The following is a 19,248-nucleotide window of genomic DNA, read 5'->3' on the forward strand; positions in this document are numbered from 1 at the left end:
ATTATATATGCATGAAACAACTTTTTACTTTTTTATCTTTGATTCTATTAATGACATTCTAAGAGTGTTCATTTCTAAACAAATTATCTCACTTCACACTCTTATATTTTAGAACTCTGTTAAAAATATGTTGTGAAAGAAAGGATATAATAAAAGTACAAATATTAATTGGATTTATTCAATGAGTTGACGTGCTCCTGTACAATAACGAATGTAAATTAATAAAAATTACATTATCACCTCTGTAAAACTTATGAGCACTAAATAATCCAGCAACACAGCTTGTTCTTCCTTTCTTTAAGAAAGTCTACTGATATACAGAAATTTTAATTACAATTTTGATTGCACCATGGATAATAATCTAGTACAAAAAATATACTTATAAAGGGCAGTAACAAAACAAAGTGTCATGTACAAAGGGCTGTGTCTCATTTAAGCACAAATGGGACTTGTGATGTGATTTATCACAATTACATCAAACTGGATGCATCAGTGTAAAGAAAAGTTAACTTTCATGGCTCTTAAAAAATATTAAATATTTCGTTTCGTTTGTTAGAGAAGCAATCTTGGATTTGGGATTGTTTCTAATAAAATTAAATCAAACTCTTTTAATATACTAACACCAGAAAGTTTACTCAACTTTAAAATTACAAGGCTGTCTATAATGTGAATCAATTAAAGAAAATAGACCTTTATAAACAATAAACATAAATTAAAGAGGAAATATATAAGAGAATGATTACACAGAACAATCAATAACTTTAGTGCCTCATATTATTACAAAACCAAACGGGAGAGATACATTGCTACTGTTTGATTTCATAAATATAAGTGTTGTTTTTGTTCATGGCCAAACAAACTAAAAGCGTATTTTAAAACTTATAATTAAATAATAATATGGCAAATGACAAGACAAGGCCATGCTCAAATGAAAACACCTAACAAGATTATTAAATAATGACACTGCTATAAACAATTTTTCAGTTTGATGAAAATAATTGGCCCATAAGAGTTTCTCCTAATCTCCATATTTCAACAAAACCTTACAGTTTTTAGTTAAAAATGAATTATTTAAACTGTTCTGCAATATCAAATATGTACATATATGTTTATCAAAAAATCTTTTCTTAAATCTATTGAGTACAGCGCTTTCTACATATTTCATTTTGGATATTAAATATCAAATAAATAACTTTCCCAGTGTCATATTTTATCAAAATTTTAAATAAAAAAATTACAATACAAAATAATACAATTGATATTACAATATAAACTCTCTTAAAATTTCAAAATATACATAAATGTTCGAGACTCCTGCCCCGAGTCATGATCCGAAAACAATATAATCTTCTTTACGTTCAAAAAATCACATTTGATTGTTTGTAGAAAAGTCAAAAAACGACCACCACTTAAATATCACTGTGACACAGGCGGTTCCTTTTTTAAGCTGTGTTCTATACAGTCTATTTCCGCCCACAATGTTCGTACATTTGAGAATAACTGTAACAAACAAACTTACTTTAAACCAAAGTTCTTAAGTTATAGAAATACAATAGCACAAAGATCAGTGATGAAATTACCTGATATAGCCAACCCTCATCAGCTAGTAATTCGTTTAATATACAAGTCGTATCTTTATTCGGGTCTAAACTTCTTTTCTCCGCAACTTTTTTTGCGCATTCTATGTACATGAGATACTTTTGGTGGGTGATTTTGTTTGATAATTCTATTTTGCTTGCACACATCCGACACATAAGGAAATCCTGCAACATTAACGTTACAAAAAGCCTGTCGCAACATAAAAGGTTTGAAACACTCACCTTTTCGTTCATAGCTGAGGGATCTGGCTGGCATCCCTCGAGGGTTGTGGAATTATAAGGTTGTCCGTACATTAAAACTCTTACGGACACCTCCGTCTTTCCACAGGCATGGCACTTTTTCAGCTGAGCGTCTTGGCTCACCTACGCAAAACTTTTTGTAGAAAATCAAAGGTAGTGTTGAATAAACTTACCTCTTTTAAAACATTAAAGCAAGGCCAAGTACAAACTGCAGCTTGCAATGAGGGGGGCCACCTCAATATCGACAAAAATTTCGTTTTCCTACTTTCTGTAATCTCATCTATTGTTCTAACGTTTGATAAAAAGTATTCATCTGTAACAATATTATAATCAGTGAGACTAATGTAAATACTAATGACACTAACGATTATTACCTTTTTCACTGAAGATCTCCATGAGGAAATTACTATCCAAGGCTTGCGATATCAGAGTTTGTATATAAACTTCGAAGTTGTCCTGATAACTTTCGAATTCCTTCATGCATTTCGCTTCGTATTCGGGATCTATGATGGTGAGTTCGTGCTTGAGGAATTCCACTATGGTTTCCATTGAACCTTGAGACTTATGTTTCACCGGTATCGAGATGTATTGGCGCTTGTTTTCGGGCGACCATGACGTATACTTAAAACAATAAATCACAATAAATATTAATTCAAATTTTGATAAACAAAATAATTACAGTGGACATATTCCTGTAGAGGGTGATGCCGTTTTGCTCGAAAGGCTCGTACCGTTGAAGCAATGCCTTGCCGTCGACTCTCCAAATGGGCGGCCACTCCTGTTGTAAGTCCGCCTTTATTGCCAAAAATTCACCAGTCTGCAATCACCCGTCTAGACGTTACACAAATGGTAAATAGCTTAGAACAAGACGTTTACCTTGAAGGGATTGTCGTCGGTGGAAGTGTGATTTTGCATGGAAGCCGCGATGTTGTCCTCCAACATGGGGGCGGCACCAGAGTGTTTCTTACCCGGCTTGTTGTTTTTCTTCGGTGAAAGCTCGGTGCCGTACAGATCGTTGTCAAGGATGCCCGCCCCTTGGGCCGCCGCCGCTATCAAGTTTTTCACCTTCTTCGGCTTCATACCTGAATAAAATTGAAAAGCTTACAACCCAGTTAGTTAACAGTGGATTTATGTATTTTATAAAACCCCTAAATGTACCTTGCCTATTTCTTTTGTTTTTCTTGAGAGGAAGCACTATTTCTTCGTCACCATCCTTAGCCATCGGTGTCCAGGCGGGATCTGAATCTTCGGAATCTTGGAATTCAAGCGGTTCATCGGGTTCGTCGTCTTTCATCAAGGAATGAATGCTCTTTTTCTCCTTAGCTGCCCTCTTTGTTGTCTCACGTTTCGGAAGTGATTCGGTATCCAACTTAACTGAAGTTCGTTTATTTATTTATTAGTTTTATGAATGTAAACTAATTAGGATTAAGTAATATTATTATAATATTACCTTCTTTGTCCTTTTCCCTAAGTAATCTTTCCTTTTCTAGTTGTTTCAACCTTTTTCTCTCAGTCGGTCCTCCCGGTTTGCAAGGTCTTCCCTTTCTGGATGGTTTATCTAGAAAAAACACAACCCTTTAATACCAGTTTGTAAACATAAAATATATAGTCCATATGTTATTGTTTTTCCATAAATATACCTTTATTTTTATCTTTATCCTTCAAATCCCTATCAGATTTTAAGCTGGGCAATGCCAACGACTTTTTACCAGGATTGAAGAAATCGTCGTCAGAATCCGCATCGCTGTCAGAATCGAAGCTATTACGTTTCCGTTCTTTGGGCAACGGAAAGTACCGCGGATCGTCTTGGGGATCCCCCTGAGACAATCGTTGGATTGGAGGCACAATTGGTGTCACAGGTGGAATATTCGGGGTACTCACAACCGGCGTACCTAATAAATATACAATAATTTTATTAATGGAAAATCAGCTAATGTATATTAAGTGTTTATAACTACAATTTATAGTTTCTTTATATATCTTATGTAAACCGCAGAAGTTGAAAATAAAGTTAAAAAGAGGTTTTACTATACAAATTTACAATTATTCGTCCACAATTTTTAAATTCAAATTTGAGGGGCTGCAATTTCTTTAGAAGAAACTTGAATATGTTTTTCCTGCTCTTAAATTGTGAACACCTAGTTAAGGAACATCTTGTATAAATAAATTACCTGTGATTACGCCGTTAGTTTGTCCGGAGGGTGCGCCGCCTTCGCCGGCCGACGACGGCCTCGTCCAATTCTGTTTCCTTCCGCCGCGCGACATGGGCGGCGGCGACGTGTCGTCCCGCTTGCCCTGCAGGAACTTGAGGTAGCTGGACATGAAACTGGCGCCCAGACCGGACGCGGCCTTGTCGGTCACATTCGGCTTGCCGAGCGTCGCTCCCACATTCAGCGGTGCGCTTGCATTCGTTTTGTGGTTGTTGTGGTTCGCCGGCCGTCTAACCGTACCTTCTGCTAAAAAATTAAGTTCCTCTTCGATGTTGGGCACCACGACTTTGGGTTGGTCCTCTTGTGGTGGTTGGAACTGGACTGCCGTGTTGGCTGCCTGTTGTTGTGGCTGTTGCTCCGTGTACGTGGTGAGTGGTGTAAGTTCCACGTTTGAGGAAAATTCGCTGGGTGGAGGAATGTGGAAGGGAGCGAAGTACGGTAACGGGTGGCCGGGATGTCCATGCGGATGTGGCACCATTAAACCTAGCAAAATTAATGTTATTAGGCACTCATAAACAATTTCATTTATCTTAATATTTCTGATAAAAATACAATTAATACCTTGGTGCTGCTGATGAATAGCTTGCGTAGCGAATATCTTCTGTGGAGGCAGATTCCATCGTTCGAACTCGAAATACGCCCCGTTCTGCTGCTGTTGATTAGCCGGAGTGTGTGCAGGTGGGGGTATCCTATCTGTTTTTGAAACAAAACCGATTTATTAAATGTTACGCAACTAAATAAGCATCAAACTTACTTGCAACATGAACCTCAGGTGCAACCACTGGTTTCTCATTGCTGAGCCTCCGCTTAACAGTTTTTTTAATCTCGGGTTTAATATCCTGTTGCACCTATAAACAGTAAAAATTTAACTATAAGAAATAAATATAGAGTAACAAATATACCTGACAGCTCTGTTGCTGTTGGAGATTCTTAACGATGCTCATCGGATCACCTCTACAGCTGGACAGATCCTGCAGAGTAACTTGGTGTCCGCTGGCTGAGTCGAAGTATGTCGTCGGTTGTCTGTCCGAATTTGGGATAGGACGTTGTTGACCGGCGGGGTGATCTATATTATTGGGGGCGGCAGCAGGCGGTTGCGGGTATTGGTTGTTCGGGAACTTGCGCTGACGCTGTTCCGTCCAGTTACAATTTTGTTGCGGTCCCCCCGTTGCTTGTGATTGCTGAAATTAGATGTGTATAATTAAATAGATGTGTGATGTAGATTCTGACAGTTAATGATTTTTATTAATTGTGATAGGATTATGACGATATGACTTCTTACCGTTTATTTATTAAGTTCTCAGCGATGCTACTTGTCTATTTTAACTTTTTTAAAATTTATGTTAAAGTTACACAATGGTTTTGACTACACTGAAAAGTATTTAGAAATTTAAGTGGTCTACATACAACTGAAGAATGTAAATTTACGAGAAGTGGTTATTTTAGGTCAATTGAGGTCACGACTTTTTATTTTGATGAGACTGAAATATATTGGCAGTCAAATATAAATTAAATTCATCAATCAATCAATAATTATTTATTCTCTAAAAATAAAAATATCTATAGGTCGCCAGGAATTAAGTACAGTAATAATTAATAAATTCGCTTAAGAAACAATATTTCATTTTTTCCACCACCACACCAAAATATAAAATCTTGACCATAATACTCAAATACACAAACTTACATCGATCTGCGCTGAATGACTGTTGTGTTGAGGCGCCCTCTCGTACCGTTCGGCAAAAGTCTTGTTGTCCGAGTTTAGTGCCCGCGTTATCACACTGGGATAGGCCACGCCCTGCGCCTGCGAACTGGCGCTGCGGGGTAACGAAGCGTCCAGGGGCGACGTACCGGACGTCTGTTGTTGTTGTTGCTGTTGTTGTTGCTGCTGTTGCTGCGGCGACGATATCGAATTCAACGGACTATTGTACAGTGGATAGGCCGGACTTTGTGCGTGCCCGATGGGCGAGGGTTGAGAGTGGGCCTGCAACGGACTGGGTCGTCTGGGCACCACCACTACGTTGCAGTCCTGCTGGCCGTTCGGTGGGTAATCTGGCCCACTCTTCGGACGCTGGAACTCGTCGGTCGTGTTGGCGGTAGGTTGCGGTTGCTGCGGCTGTTGGGTCTGCTGCGGTTGTTGTTGCTGATAGTGGCTGAAACACGTAATACAACGTAAAATAACTACTTATCTATATATCTTTATTTCTTCCTTATCGTTATTAAAAGCTATTAATGTTACTTAATTGCGATATTTACCGGTAATTATGCTGGAACTGCGGCGGCCTTTTCCCTGAACTGTTGCTGCCCGAATAGTTGAGCCGTCCTGGCGAATCCATGATTGAATAGCTGATGGGACTGTTCTGCGTTGTCGCCTCTTCGGTCGCCCGCGTCCTTTCGTTCTGACTGCCCAACTCGGGGTATATCTTGGTCTGTGCCTTTGTCTGAATTGCATTCTGACTCGGCGACAGGGAAGACTGAGTATTCTTTGCCGCCGCCGTGAACGTTTTTTCGATGGTGGTCCGCGGCGACGAGTTGTTGTTAGGCGAGGCGAGAAAGGCGGTGCGGGCAGGCGCCTGAGGTATCCTGTACTCCTTCGTCACGGCCGTGTTCGGCGACGAGACGATACAGCTTTGCTGTTGCAGTGACGTGTTGTTCGACGACGTGAATGTCTTCGTGTTGGTGGACGGGGTTTCGGAAAACGTGTTCGGCTGACCTTGGAAGAATGTTGCATCTGGAAACGGAACCATATAATGGAATTTGTTCTTTGAAAATAATGTTTTATCTATCATTAAGCATATTATAAATATAATAAACAAGTTATTCAAATAAATTATGAACCAAAAACGTAAATTACAAAAGTAGTTCTTACTCTGGGTTGCATTTTTTGTGGAGGCGGTGGTGACCTGGGGACTCTGGGAACGGGCGGCCGCTGTGCCCGTTTTCGCGTTCGCCGCCAGCTGCGAGTTTAGGTGGTTCAGGCTCTGGGCGGCGGCGAAGTGGGCTGCGTTGAAGTTCTCGTACGGCTTGGTGGTGGTGGTAGCGACGACGCTCTCGTGCGGCAATATGCCGAACGGCGAGTTCTGGGGCCAGCCCGCACCTAAAAAAACATCAACACAAAAATTATAGATTTTTTTCTTAATTAATACTTTATTGATACCAAATTAAAGAAATTTTACTGCTTTTAACACTCGAACTATTAATTCAAATGAATTGCTGTTATTTTATGTAACATACATTTTTAATCGTAATAAATGAAAAAATTTCTTTTTTACCTTTGGGCTATGAAACCTTTGAAATGTTCTATGACAAATAAATATATATATAATTTGAAATGCGATTTAAACATTGATTTTAAATACACAATAAATAGCTAATAAAAAAAACCTTACATATAATTATAATTATAAATATATCACACGGTGGGATAAAATTTACCAACATAATTAGTTGAAGAAAAAATCTCCAAGCAAATTATCTCCTAATTAAATTCTCAACATATTTAAAAACTTGTGACTTCAATATTTTTAATAAATAATGAATATTATGTAACAAGAAATAGTTTTTTATGAACGATTTATTAATAACTTTTGGAAAATTTAGATAAATATATAAAAAAATATATATTATATGTATAATATATATACAAGATTGTGCATTTTCATATAAAAATTATTAAAGATATGAGAAAATGTTTTCATAAATATCAGTAAAAATTTAATTACCTGGATTTTGTTCGAAAAAAGCAGGTGTTTGAAACTCTCCATCTCCTTGCTTCGATGCGGCCTGAGCCAAGGCCTGCCTATGTTGCACATAATGAGCAGGAGGTTTGGCCCCTGAAACATAAAATGGTATGTTATAAAGTTCTTGTATCTTTTCTAATTAAATATATTTAATATTACTATTATTTTAGATTATTTCCTGTTAGTGACATTATCAAAAAAGTACAATTACAATATACACTTTTGGCATTTGAAACATCAGAGAATCAATTATAAATTTTTTATTTTAATTTTTTCAATTAATTTAAAAAATAATGAACATTAGTACCTGCATTTTAATAAGTAAAAGTTACGTTACGTAATAACAAATACTATTTTACCTAATTAATAATCACATAAATTGTAGCCATTTGTGTTTAAGCTCATTTGCATTTAACAATTATTTATCAATTTTTGCATTTTGTCACGTTTTAATAAAATAAAATCTGCTTATTTATAATTTATTGTTAATATTTATTCAAGCAACAATTTAAACTTGTAATTGTACAAAACCGTTGATGCAAAATTATCAATAAAAATGATATAGGTCTTGCATTATCTTTATAAAAACGTCATTGAATTTCGTCATTGTTTATTATAATGGTCACATATCCATTAAAATTAATAGTTATTTTAATTATATGATACTACAAGTCCTTTAACACATTTTACTACAGCCTTTTAATACATGTGTTTATACAAGAACTTCCATGTTACAAGAAATTAAAACAGTCATTAATTAGTAATATTATTAGCATACATATACAAAGTAATTAAATATGTCAATTCCAACATATAGTTAAAATGTAACATTCAAAATATCCTTCAAATAAACCATTAAACAAATAACATTTTTATCCAAAACGTTTCACCCTTTCTCACACATAAATCAATCAAAAACAAATAAAATAAAAAATTACCAGCTGCGGCGTGATGCAGGAACGGTGTGAACACGGTCTCGTAGCCGACGGGCGGCGGCGACAGGAACCCGCCGGGCAGCAGCTGGGCGGTGGTGGTGGCCGGATGGGAGCCGGTCGCCGCGGCGGCCGCCGTCGTCGACAGATGGTGGTGCAGCTCGCCGGCAGAGGCGGCACCGCCCTGCACGCCCGCCAGCCGGTTATACTGGGCGTAGGCGGACCACGGACCCACTGGATCCATCGCGCGGCGTCCGCTGCCTGGCCGGCGCTGCTGCTCCTGCTCCTGCTACGGCTGCTGGCGCTGCTACTGATGCTGCGGCACGCTTGCCCATCCCATCTGAAATATTTCAACATATGAATGATTGCACTAGTTTACATGAATTTTATTTATAAAAAAGTGGTCCATTTTATGATTAGGGGGTTTAATACAAAATAAGATTGAAAATCATCGTCAAGTGTAACAATGACAAAAAACGTTTTAGCATAATTGATCACCCATTAATTTGTATAATAGTATAATTGAGGTGTCTGGGGTATATCACAGAAAGTAAATAAAAAGAACAACAACAAAAAGCTACAAATTTATTTAGAAAAACTAAAAAATTTAAGAATATTAATAACATTAATTTTAGGAGATTTAAATAATACCAATAGGATAATTAAATTTAATTACAATAAATAAATAAACAGAAAATTAATTAAATAATTAAACTGAATAATAATTATTATTGTATTTATGCATTTGTGGTTATTAATTTAAAATAAACCTTTTAGATGTATCAATTTATTTTTAGTGTAATTTCATTTCGTAATAACTTCAATTTATGGTTAGCAAACAATAGATTTTCTTTGTTTCAATTAAATATCTTGTACACTAAATCTTTAACCAAAGATTTTTTTATAAGAAATTCTTATAAATAATTGACAATATTAATAAAATTGTTTGTATTTTATTTAATACATATGGTGCACATAATAGTTCCTAAAACATTAAAATAGTATAGTATTTTATTTTTAATTAGATACAATTGACATTACAATTATTTCAGATTATTTTCTGTTAAAAACATCGTCAATATACATTTTTGACATACTTTATTTAATTTAAAATTCTCCAATCTTACATTTAACCATTAAGAAAGTTCAGTCATTATTTCTTACCTCCATTGTTTTATTTTCTTGCTTAATTTCATTTTAATAATAAGACTATTTAGGAACTGGAAAAAATAAGATTTAATATTTTTACCTTATAGCTTCAGTAGATATGTAAGATGATATCTTTGATACAAGCAAAAAAAAAGTTTAGTATGTGTCAAAATGTAATAGTAATTCGATAATCGAATTAAACGTATTTAATTATTTAAAATCAATATTAATTAATAATAATTTATATTAACAACTTATATGTAACAATCAATTAAATATTGTAAATATTATATGGGTTTCAATTCATAAAATGTATATTTATATTTATTTATATTTTCACACGATTTCAAGAATACACTTTCAGGAATCTGTTCTATACTATATTTACTTGAATTAGTAAGTTTGTAATAAAGGTGTTAATGATACGTATATGGTAATACCCTGAATATTTAATTGTTATTGATATAAACGACACGATATTATAAACTATTTGTAAATTGAAATAACAATTTAATGTTAGTAAAATGTTTTTGAAACGTGTAATTTTCATAAAAGTGTCATGTTATAGTTTTTATACAAAACAATTATTTTCTTTTACTTACATTAAATTTTCATTTTTTAAACACTTTTTTATAAGTAAATCACAATATCGTTAAAACGGTTTGTACTTTATTTACTGCAACATTCAATAATATTTTAAAATAATCGAAACGCATTTGTAGTTCTATTTTGTGATATAACCAAGGCCACAATAATTTATACCTGCATATTCAGAGATATTCGCACGGGAGTTCGTATCAATTGAAATTGTTTAACAATAATATGTACATAATCTAGACAAATCATTTTTAAAGTAAAAAAATCATCATTATATAAAAATTACTATTTTTACTAGATATTTATATTATAAATTAATTTAATTTTCAAATGCCTTAACTGATGGTAGTTATTGTCAAATTACTAAGTACGTCTCTGGTTCATTCATACATGAACGTATCAGTGGTTCTAAACATTTTAAACATTATTTAAACGCAAAGTGGTTTTTAATTAGAAAATTGTACATTTTTAAGTTTTAATTTAAATCACTGTTTGTAAATGAATTAGCAGTAAATAATTCACGATAATACGCACGTATAAAAAAATTTATTCGGCAAAAAATCTAAAATAATTTTCTATCAATAATTTTAAGTATTACACAGTTATATGTAATTTTAATATGTATTGTTAAATTGATTATTCGGATGATTCACGATGATTTGCGGTTGCAACTTATTGTTAGTTGAATTAGCCAAAATGTACTTATACAGTGTCCTTGAAATGATCGACTTGAATAAATAGCTCTCAACTTATTTTAAAAGATGAGACGTATATACGGTGTGTATAAATACCTATAAATAAATAAATGTTAATAAAGAATTCAGCTCCAAGACCAGAATAAGAACAAACAAAATTTGAACAAAATTCTGTGGTCAATGAAAGATTAAGCTTTGTTTTTGAATGACATTTTTTATGTAATGTATATCAACCTATTTTTCAACATAGAAATTTATTTAATAATTACATCGTTAAAACCAACTATCAATGGTCACAAGTACGTTGACAATTGTAAATTCACCTCAAATATTAAAACAAAGCCTACTTTATTATTGTCCTTTGAACATTGTCCAAACAATAGTTCAATTTTACCGACTTCTAGCTCATCTGCTATTAATTAGTAATTTTGTAATCAGGAATGTACCCTATCAATGTGGAACAACCACATCCAAATACCTCATATAACATTCATACATGATCAAACCTTAGGTCTTTAAATGAAACTCAAGATCGTTGTAAAGGAACTGTTTTAGAACCACTGATTAAAGGACATATCGGAAGTTAAAGATAGACGTAATAGTTTTTGTTATGAATGAATTTTTGATGAAATGATTCAAATAATTTTACTATATTTGTTAATAGTTGTATATAAATATTTAACTTTATGTTAAATTGGTAACAATTATAGCATAATAATTGTAATATCATTTAATTTGTAACTTCAACAAACATAAACACTATAATATAAAGTCTAATTACTATAATAAGATTTGTTGCGATGCTATACTATAGAATTAGTTTTTATTGGAATTTCAAGAAATCAATAAATAAAAACTAGATATAACGTACGTATCAAATATTCTCTCTTAACCAAAGACTTAAAATTGTTATCATATTTATCAAATAGGAAAAATTTGTATTAATTTTAAATGGCAATATTTTGATTATTTTTTTACTAGTGGAAAGACCATTAGATAAATTAATGTTATAGTATAATGATAAAAATTTAATGACAATTAAAAATGAATAATAAATATATATAAATATATTATTTAAGTCATAAAATATAAATAGCTAAAATTATTTAAAACCTCAACTTAATTTTAAATAAATTAAACCAAGGCTCTGCAAAACTGATAAAAGAATGTATTTACTGAAAACCAGCGACTCAAATATACAAAATAAAAATAAACTTGAGATGTTAGAATGTTCTTTGAGGATAATCAGCAATTTATCTGGACAGACAAATAATAAAAATACTTCATAAAAATGTCTTTTTGTTTAACTACAAGAAAAATCAATTATTCTAGCAACAATACCAAAAAAAGTGCTGAAATAAAAAGCATGAAAAAAAGCGATGGATCTACGTGCACAAGACAAGATTTATTGTCGAAAAACAACACCATCACTGAAGACTTGACGAACCCAATAAATTCCACAATAATTTGTTTGGTGTCTTTGGTCAAAATTTGAAATTCGATAACCTTGAAATCGAGAAGACCTCAATACCACACCGCCGGTTAGAGGACGAATTTTTAGATTCGGTAAATCGGAAATTTTTACAGTCGCCCTTCACCGTGCACCATAATATTTGGCGAAGAACCAGTATTAGTGACCCCTTGACATGTTCTAATAGACAACGCTTGTTACGGGCCTGGGCTGTACGAATCGGGACAAACCGCTGGCCCAAACAACCGTTCCAGACAGTCCGCAAGCAATTACCGCGGACGACGGTTTGCGATAACTCACCTCTCATTTAAAATTTCGGTTTGTTACGAGCGACATGCAAAAAAATAAAACTATAAATATGGCTCCACATAAATTTTGGAGACAATAACACTGAATTTCACCACGGTTTATCGGTCAATTCGTAATGGTCCTCGACAACGATCACTCTAACGCATCGAACTTGTTCGGTTTGCACGCGTCTAACAGCAATATTCATTATAACATCGATTTGTTTGGATTTTGGCGTTTCAACGTTTCACGGATAAACGGCACGCCGCCATTTTACAAGTTTCACTAACAAAAGACCTGGCGCCATCTTTGGACTTGCAACGATTTTTTTGGCAGCAAATTTGAATTCGAATCGCGATTTCGGCCGGCCGGTGCGACTGTTAGGTGGCTATTTTTCGACGTTTGGCACACCAAGACACGCACGGTTTTTGCGTGCACCAGCTTGTAAATCGTTTATCGACGATGCGTCCGACGGTGTGGACGAGATGACGATGATCTACCTGCTTCGACGGTAGGCGGACGGACGCAAAACTTTTACGACTCGACCTCAGAGATCACAAAGTTAATCCTCTTTTGTCGTTTTGTTTGATTTATTGGTGTTTTATTTATGGGCTTTAAAAATTGCTTTTTTCACTAACGAACCGCACATTACAATTATTTATTATTATATATAATGTTACGTACATATAGTCTATTAAAAGAAAAATACATATATTTATTATCAAAGAGTAAAAATGAATATTTTACTCTATTTACTAACATATATTTTTACATTATTCTACATATTTGAGGCATGATGGCGGGCTCTCTAATAAATAATTATTGTGGCGACTCAGGTGTTCGAACTACGAAACATATGAAGGAAACTATAAAAGACATAAAGTAAGTTACTAATAGATATTATGTAATTATAATACACTATATTGTTTTTAAATAATCAATGTTTCAAAAATTATTTTGTTTTAATTGAAACTTTTGTAAGATATTTTTACCTTCATAGTAAATAATTAGGAAATAATTAATAATTAAGTATATAACTCAACACAGACTGTACGTTTAATAAAATTATTTATAAATACTTTTTCTCACAGGAATAGTAAGAAATATTTATATAGTGGTGGCCAGAGAAACAGCAAAAAAATTTAATTTGAAAACAGGATACCACTATAAAATTTGTATTTTCAATTTAACAATTTCTTTTTAATTGTAAGGTTCGTTGGGTCAACTAAAACTTACATGGTAATTTTTAAGCATGAGAATTGACGAAATCATACTACCCATATTTTTCATAAAAAAATTATGCATATTCATAATTCTGTGGAGAAATTAAAAATCATATTCATTTTATAAATTTATATTTTTAAATAAGTAGTCTGTAAAATTTTCTTCTTATTTGTGATATTTATCATAACAATGTCTTAGTGTAATAATTAATAATATTATTAATTTAACAATTCTTAATAATAATTTTATTAATATAAATTTATATGTCTATTTATATTTATTGATTAATAAAAACGTGTACGTGTGAAGGTGTACTTCTTGTTAAGCTTAATTTTTATTGAATATTAAATTTGAGGTTTTCAGTGTTTCCATACAGATTTTAATTTTAATTAATAAATGTCAAAAAATTCTTATCTTTTTATCCTTTATTTAAATATTATCACTATTTTAAAATTTAAATTTTCTATTACTGACTCTGTTATGGAAATTTTCTTTATTTTCTTTATTTTCTTATTATTTATTATGATGAATTAAATATAAAATACTAATAATTATAAGTTTAGAAAATTCAGTTTTTAATTATCTCGTTTAAATATTTGAATGAAGAAAAAATAAAGTAATTGTATATAAGTTAATTAATTTACTTCAATTTGTTGTTTTTTATTATAATAATAGTAATATTTATTGTTATTTGCTATTAAATAAAATTAATAATGCATACAAACGTATTCAATATTTTATGAAATATATATTTTATTAAACTTTAATAATATGTAAAATTCATTAAAATTATTAATGATTATAATAATGTTTACACAATTATTTATTTTACAACGGTGTGTACGATTTGTAAATATAGAATCAAATATTTTTATGTAATTACATGAACCCCAGCGTCATCAATTTCAATTCAGTCCATTTAACAGACTCTTATCGACCTACGTATCGATTGGTCGATCAGTCGGGTGGTGGTGCGCCGAATTATTTTGGTGGTGCAGTTTAGTTTAATGTGGGGTAAATTAGTGATGTCGTAAGTGCCCTATTTATTTGATGTATATTAAACTGTTTTATTTAAATTTGAAATCGATATTTTTATATATTTTATCATCAATCGTTCATTCATTCTATATTTTAAAACTTTTAAGTACATTACAATTAAAATTATATAAAATTACCAAATCTAGGTATATAAAGTTTATATTATTACAAAATTAAATATAAATGTTGAATTTTTTATCCTTACTCCTTATTTTCCGGGTACCCTTTTTATATTTTTTTATTATTACAGAACATTTTTGATTTCTTCGTTGACTAGATGAGTGGAAGAGAAGAGTAATGAATAACAAGAGTTTTGTGAAGGTTTTTGGAAACAACTAAACTGTAGTGCCCAACCAACTGGAAGATGAGAACTATACAGAAATTAAATGATATTATATCATTGAAACATTTAGATGGAACCAAATGCCTTTAATAAACTGTTTAATTGATTATATAAATGTGACAACGTTGCTATATATCATATTGGAATTTGAAAATATGTTCACTATTGATTCCTTATCACTACTTAAACTGCAAGAATATCAATTCATTGAAATATGATTGATTTTTAAATTAAATATAAATTACGGAATTTGACATTTTTAATACCTGCAATAGTTCAAATGTATCATATTTGACAAGAGCGTGTTTGACAGCCGTCATAACAGTAACGATAAATTTATTGAACGTATTACTCATATTGTTGTTGTCAATGCCGTAAAAAAATCGTATAAATTTTCCGTCATTTTTTCCATTTACTGCCCCCACATTGCGTATCGACCTTACGACGTCGACTCCATGTGAGGTTAGGCTGACACAGTGACAGATATTGGGCGATAAAATATGTGCATTTAAAACATCTAATACGACGATAAGGGTCCACGATGGTCGGATTTAGGTGCATTTTCGGGTTGCTCCTTGCCGATTTCGTTCTGCAAATCAACGCACTCCCAGAACAAGGCAAATGGGATGAACTGTTAACTATGGTAAATTATTTACATCCATATTATATTACTAGACATAAATATTTTCGTAAACAATTTTCTACGATTTGCTGCTGTGTCTGATCTGTATTGTTTGTTTATGTAATTAGAGCCGGAGCAATATCATTTTTTCAAAGAGTTTGTATAAGGAGGCACAAATTTTCATTCAAAGTGAGTAAGAAACTGTTTGTTGACACTGTGTGGTTTAACAATAATCTTTTTTTAGTTAATTGTGAATCAAAAAGTGCTCAAGAACTAGGACATCAGCCCAATGTGGATATCCGATTCTTCATTCTGCAGTCAGTTTGTTGGGACAGTACAGATGTAAGACAGAGTGCTCAAGATGTAAGTAAAATTTTTATATATATCATTCTGTTCAAAATTATTTGTATTTCTGGGTTTTTTGATAAAGTGATAAAAATATAAATTATCTCACTGTGTTATTTTCATGTTTAGTTAAGGTAAAGCATATATAAACTTATCTGTAATATATCTGTTATGTTAAAATATTATCTCAAAACGTAAATATGTTTGAATATGCTATATTTTGGCCAACCAAACCAATACTAATTCAAATCATACTAATATGAGCATTTAATTTTTACAATATGTGCAGAGAAGAATAAAAAAACATAGAATATTAAAATATATTATTTATACTTACTGGACAAAACTAAAATTAAAAACTTTTAAGAAATATCTTACAAAATGTTAAATTTTTTATTATTTCTGTGGGCATCACTGGATACCAGTAGTGATTACAAAATAATTAATTACAGTTATAGCCTATGTAATATTTGAAATCTATGAGAAAATATGATATTGATAAGGTTATATACATTATACATTTATTTTTTTATTCTTATTTTATTTTCTTAATACAGCAAACGTTTATATTTCATAAATAACATTATAGAAATGTTTGGAGATCATCCTGTAAAGAAATAAGATTATAAAAAATAATTAAACTAAAACTAGTCACGATTGTTCGAAGGTGATCTCGAAACCGACAGACAGACAGAACGTGTCGGTGGAGTTCCAGCTGGGTCACACCTATACCTGTAACGATCACATCGTCCTAAACGGCACCGATCTCGCCGCAGACGAGAAGTCGCTGCATCCCGGCACTCATCCCGTCTTCGTGACGCAACATGACGGCGTTTACGTCTTCGGCATGTCGGCCAACACCAACGCGTCAGACTTCACCATGAGCGTGCACTTCGACTTTCGCAACACTTACGGCTACTTGTCGGCATCGGACTGGCCGCTGCTCCCGTTCTACGGGTTCATGTGCGGGTTCTACGTGATCCTCGGTTTGATTTGGCTGGCGTTGTCGTTCTTGCAGTGGCGAGATCTGTTGCGCGTCCAATTTTGGATTGGCGGTGTCATTCTCTTGGGAATGTTGGAGAAGGCCACCTTCTACGCCGAGTATCAGAGCATCAATAACACAGGTGAAACCATAATTTAAATACAAGAAAATATGTTTTTACTAGAATGTTACTGCAGGAAGTAGAGTGCAAGGAGCCGTTCTGTTTGCGGAATGGGTCTCTTGTGCGAAAAGAACACTGGCCAGGATGCTGGTCATCATCGTGAGTCTCGGCTTCGGTATCGTGAAACCTAGGTTGGGCTCAACCTTGCACCGGGTCGTTGGGGTCGGACTTCTCTATTTCTTCCTTGCCGCCTCTGAAGCCTATCTGCGAATAATCAAGACGAAGAACGAGAACGCTAGAGATCTATTAGTTGCTCAAGTAATCCATTTAGTTGTCTGCTAGAGGTCCTTACTAATATTTTGGTTACAGGTCCCGTTGGCAGTTTTAGATTCGGCAATGTGTTGGTGGATCTTCAGCGCTTTGGTCAACACCACCAGGACTTTGCGGTTGAGAAGGAACGAAACGAAATTAGCCCTATATCGTCATTTTACAAACACTTTAATATTTTCAGTTGTCGCTTCCGTGTTCTTCATGTTGTACTGCATCAAAGTAATTACTAGTTTCTTTTTCATCAAGCTTTAAGTAATAATTATGAATTATGCGCAGGTTCATCATTACGTCAAATGTTTGAAAGTGTGGAAGGATATGTGGATTGAGGACGCTTTCTGGCACATTCTTTTCTCGGCACTGCTTCTAGTAATCATGATTCTCTGGCGCCCTACCAATAACAATCAACGATACGCTTTTGTACCCCTTTTGGACATGGGTGATGACGAAGAAGAAGAAGAGAGACTAGTCAGTGATGCGTATGGTGTCAAGGTAAACTTGACTTGTTCACTGTAATAAAAAAACTTTACAATTCGGTACTTTTAAGGTGAGAATACACCATCCTAAAACCACAACAGCTCCTCAAACCAGGAACAGCATAGAAGACGATTTGAAATGGCTGGAGGAGAACGTGAAGAGCGAATCGGCCCTTCCCATTCTTGATTCGGATGAAGAATTGGTCAACACAAGGTTTGAAGTGTCAAAGATGCAGTAGACACGTGGATAAACGCACTTTACCTCATGTACCTCCTTTTTTAATCTGGCATTAATACATTAAGATCATTACAAACAGTTCTTTTTTGTATTAGTTATAGGTATTGGGCTGTTTGTGATTTTAGCACTATTTTAACAAGATTAGAAAGCGTGAGCAGATAATTGACAAGGTTACCCTTATGAATGGAACTGAGTGTGTGCCATAAGTGTTTATATTCCCGGTGCAAATGTGCTTTATCGAAAATAAAAATAATAATTTATATTATGTTAAGCAGCTCCGAACACCGTCTTTAGTTAAATGTAAATAATTTACAATTGTTACTATAATATTTTGCGTATTGTATCAGTGTGACTGAAGGATTTTTTTACTGTGATAGTTCTGTATTAACCCGTCTATTGACTTATAATTTTTACAGCCGCTTTATGTTTTAATAAATTACTTTTTCAATCACAGTCATTGTAATATTTATGTTTATTATTATCGGTCAACATTTCCCTTACTTTTAAGAAATATAATTGTTTAAATTTTTTTTGACTTTATTTTTCCTATATCAAATAAGAAAAAATTTTTATAGAAAATTGGAGAAATAAAACAATCCCTTTTTTTAATTT

At 33.2% G+C, this 19,248-nt stretch overlaps 2 protein-coding genes across 2 annotated transcripts; one reads left to right on the forward strand and one right to left on the reverse strand.

The window, feature by feature from the left end:
• Nucleotides 1-156: 156 nt before the first annotated feature.
• Nucleotides 157-13,362, reverse strand: LOC109597666 (uncharacterized). Its single transcript, XM_049969417.1, has 20 exons — nucleotides 12,933-13,362; nucleotides 8,727-9,060; nucleotides 7,771-7,881; nucleotides 6,918-7,145; nucleotides 6,305-6,779; nucleotides 5,736-6,201; nucleotides 4,951-5,229; nucleotides 4,803-4,896; nucleotides 4,610-4,741; nucleotides 4,010-4,531; nucleotides 3,479-3,730; nucleotides 3,289-3,396; nucleotides 2,997-3,212; nucleotides 2,715-2,920; nucleotides 2,518-2,655; nucleotides 2,213-2,459; nucleotides 2,012-2,151; nucleotides 1,821-1,961; nucleotides 1,581-1,763; nucleotides 157-1,500 (listed from the first exon to the last, which is right to left on the reverse strand). Exons 2-20 carry the CDS (start codon nucleotides 8,962-8,964, stop codon nucleotides 1,417-1,419), a joined length of 4,260 nt encoding a protein of 1,419 aa, XP_049825374.1. The 5' UTR covers nucleotides 8,965-9,060; nucleotides 12,933-13,362; the 3' UTR covers nucleotides 157-1,416.
• Nucleotides 13,363-15,830: 2,468 nt separating this feature from the next.
• LOC109597678 (transmembrane protein 87A) lies at nucleotides 15,831-19,164 on the forward strand. The gene is made up of 8 exons (XM_020013426.2): nucleotides 15,831-16,168; nucleotides 16,276-16,336; nucleotides 16,392-16,510; nucleotides 17,160-17,616; nucleotides 17,672-17,913; nucleotides 17,965-18,144; nucleotides 18,202-18,414; nucleotides 18,470-19,164. Exons 1-8 carry the CDS (start codon nucleotides 16,067-16,069, stop codon nucleotides 18,635-18,637), a joined length of 1,542 nt encoding a protein of 513 aa, XP_019868985.1. The 5' UTR covers nucleotides 15,831-16,066; the 3' UTR covers nucleotides 18,638-19,164.
• The last annotated feature ends 84 nt before the right edge of the window (nucleotides 19,165-19,248 follow it).

The sequence above is a fragment of the Aethina tumida genome, chromosome 7 (genome assembly GCF_024364675.1).
Source record: "Aethina tumida isolate Nest 87 chromosome 7, icAetTumi1.1, whole genome shotgun sequence".
Classification (NCBI taxonomy): domain Eukaryota; kingdom Metazoa; phylum Arthropoda; class Insecta; order Coleoptera; family Nitidulidae; genus Aethina; species Aethina tumida.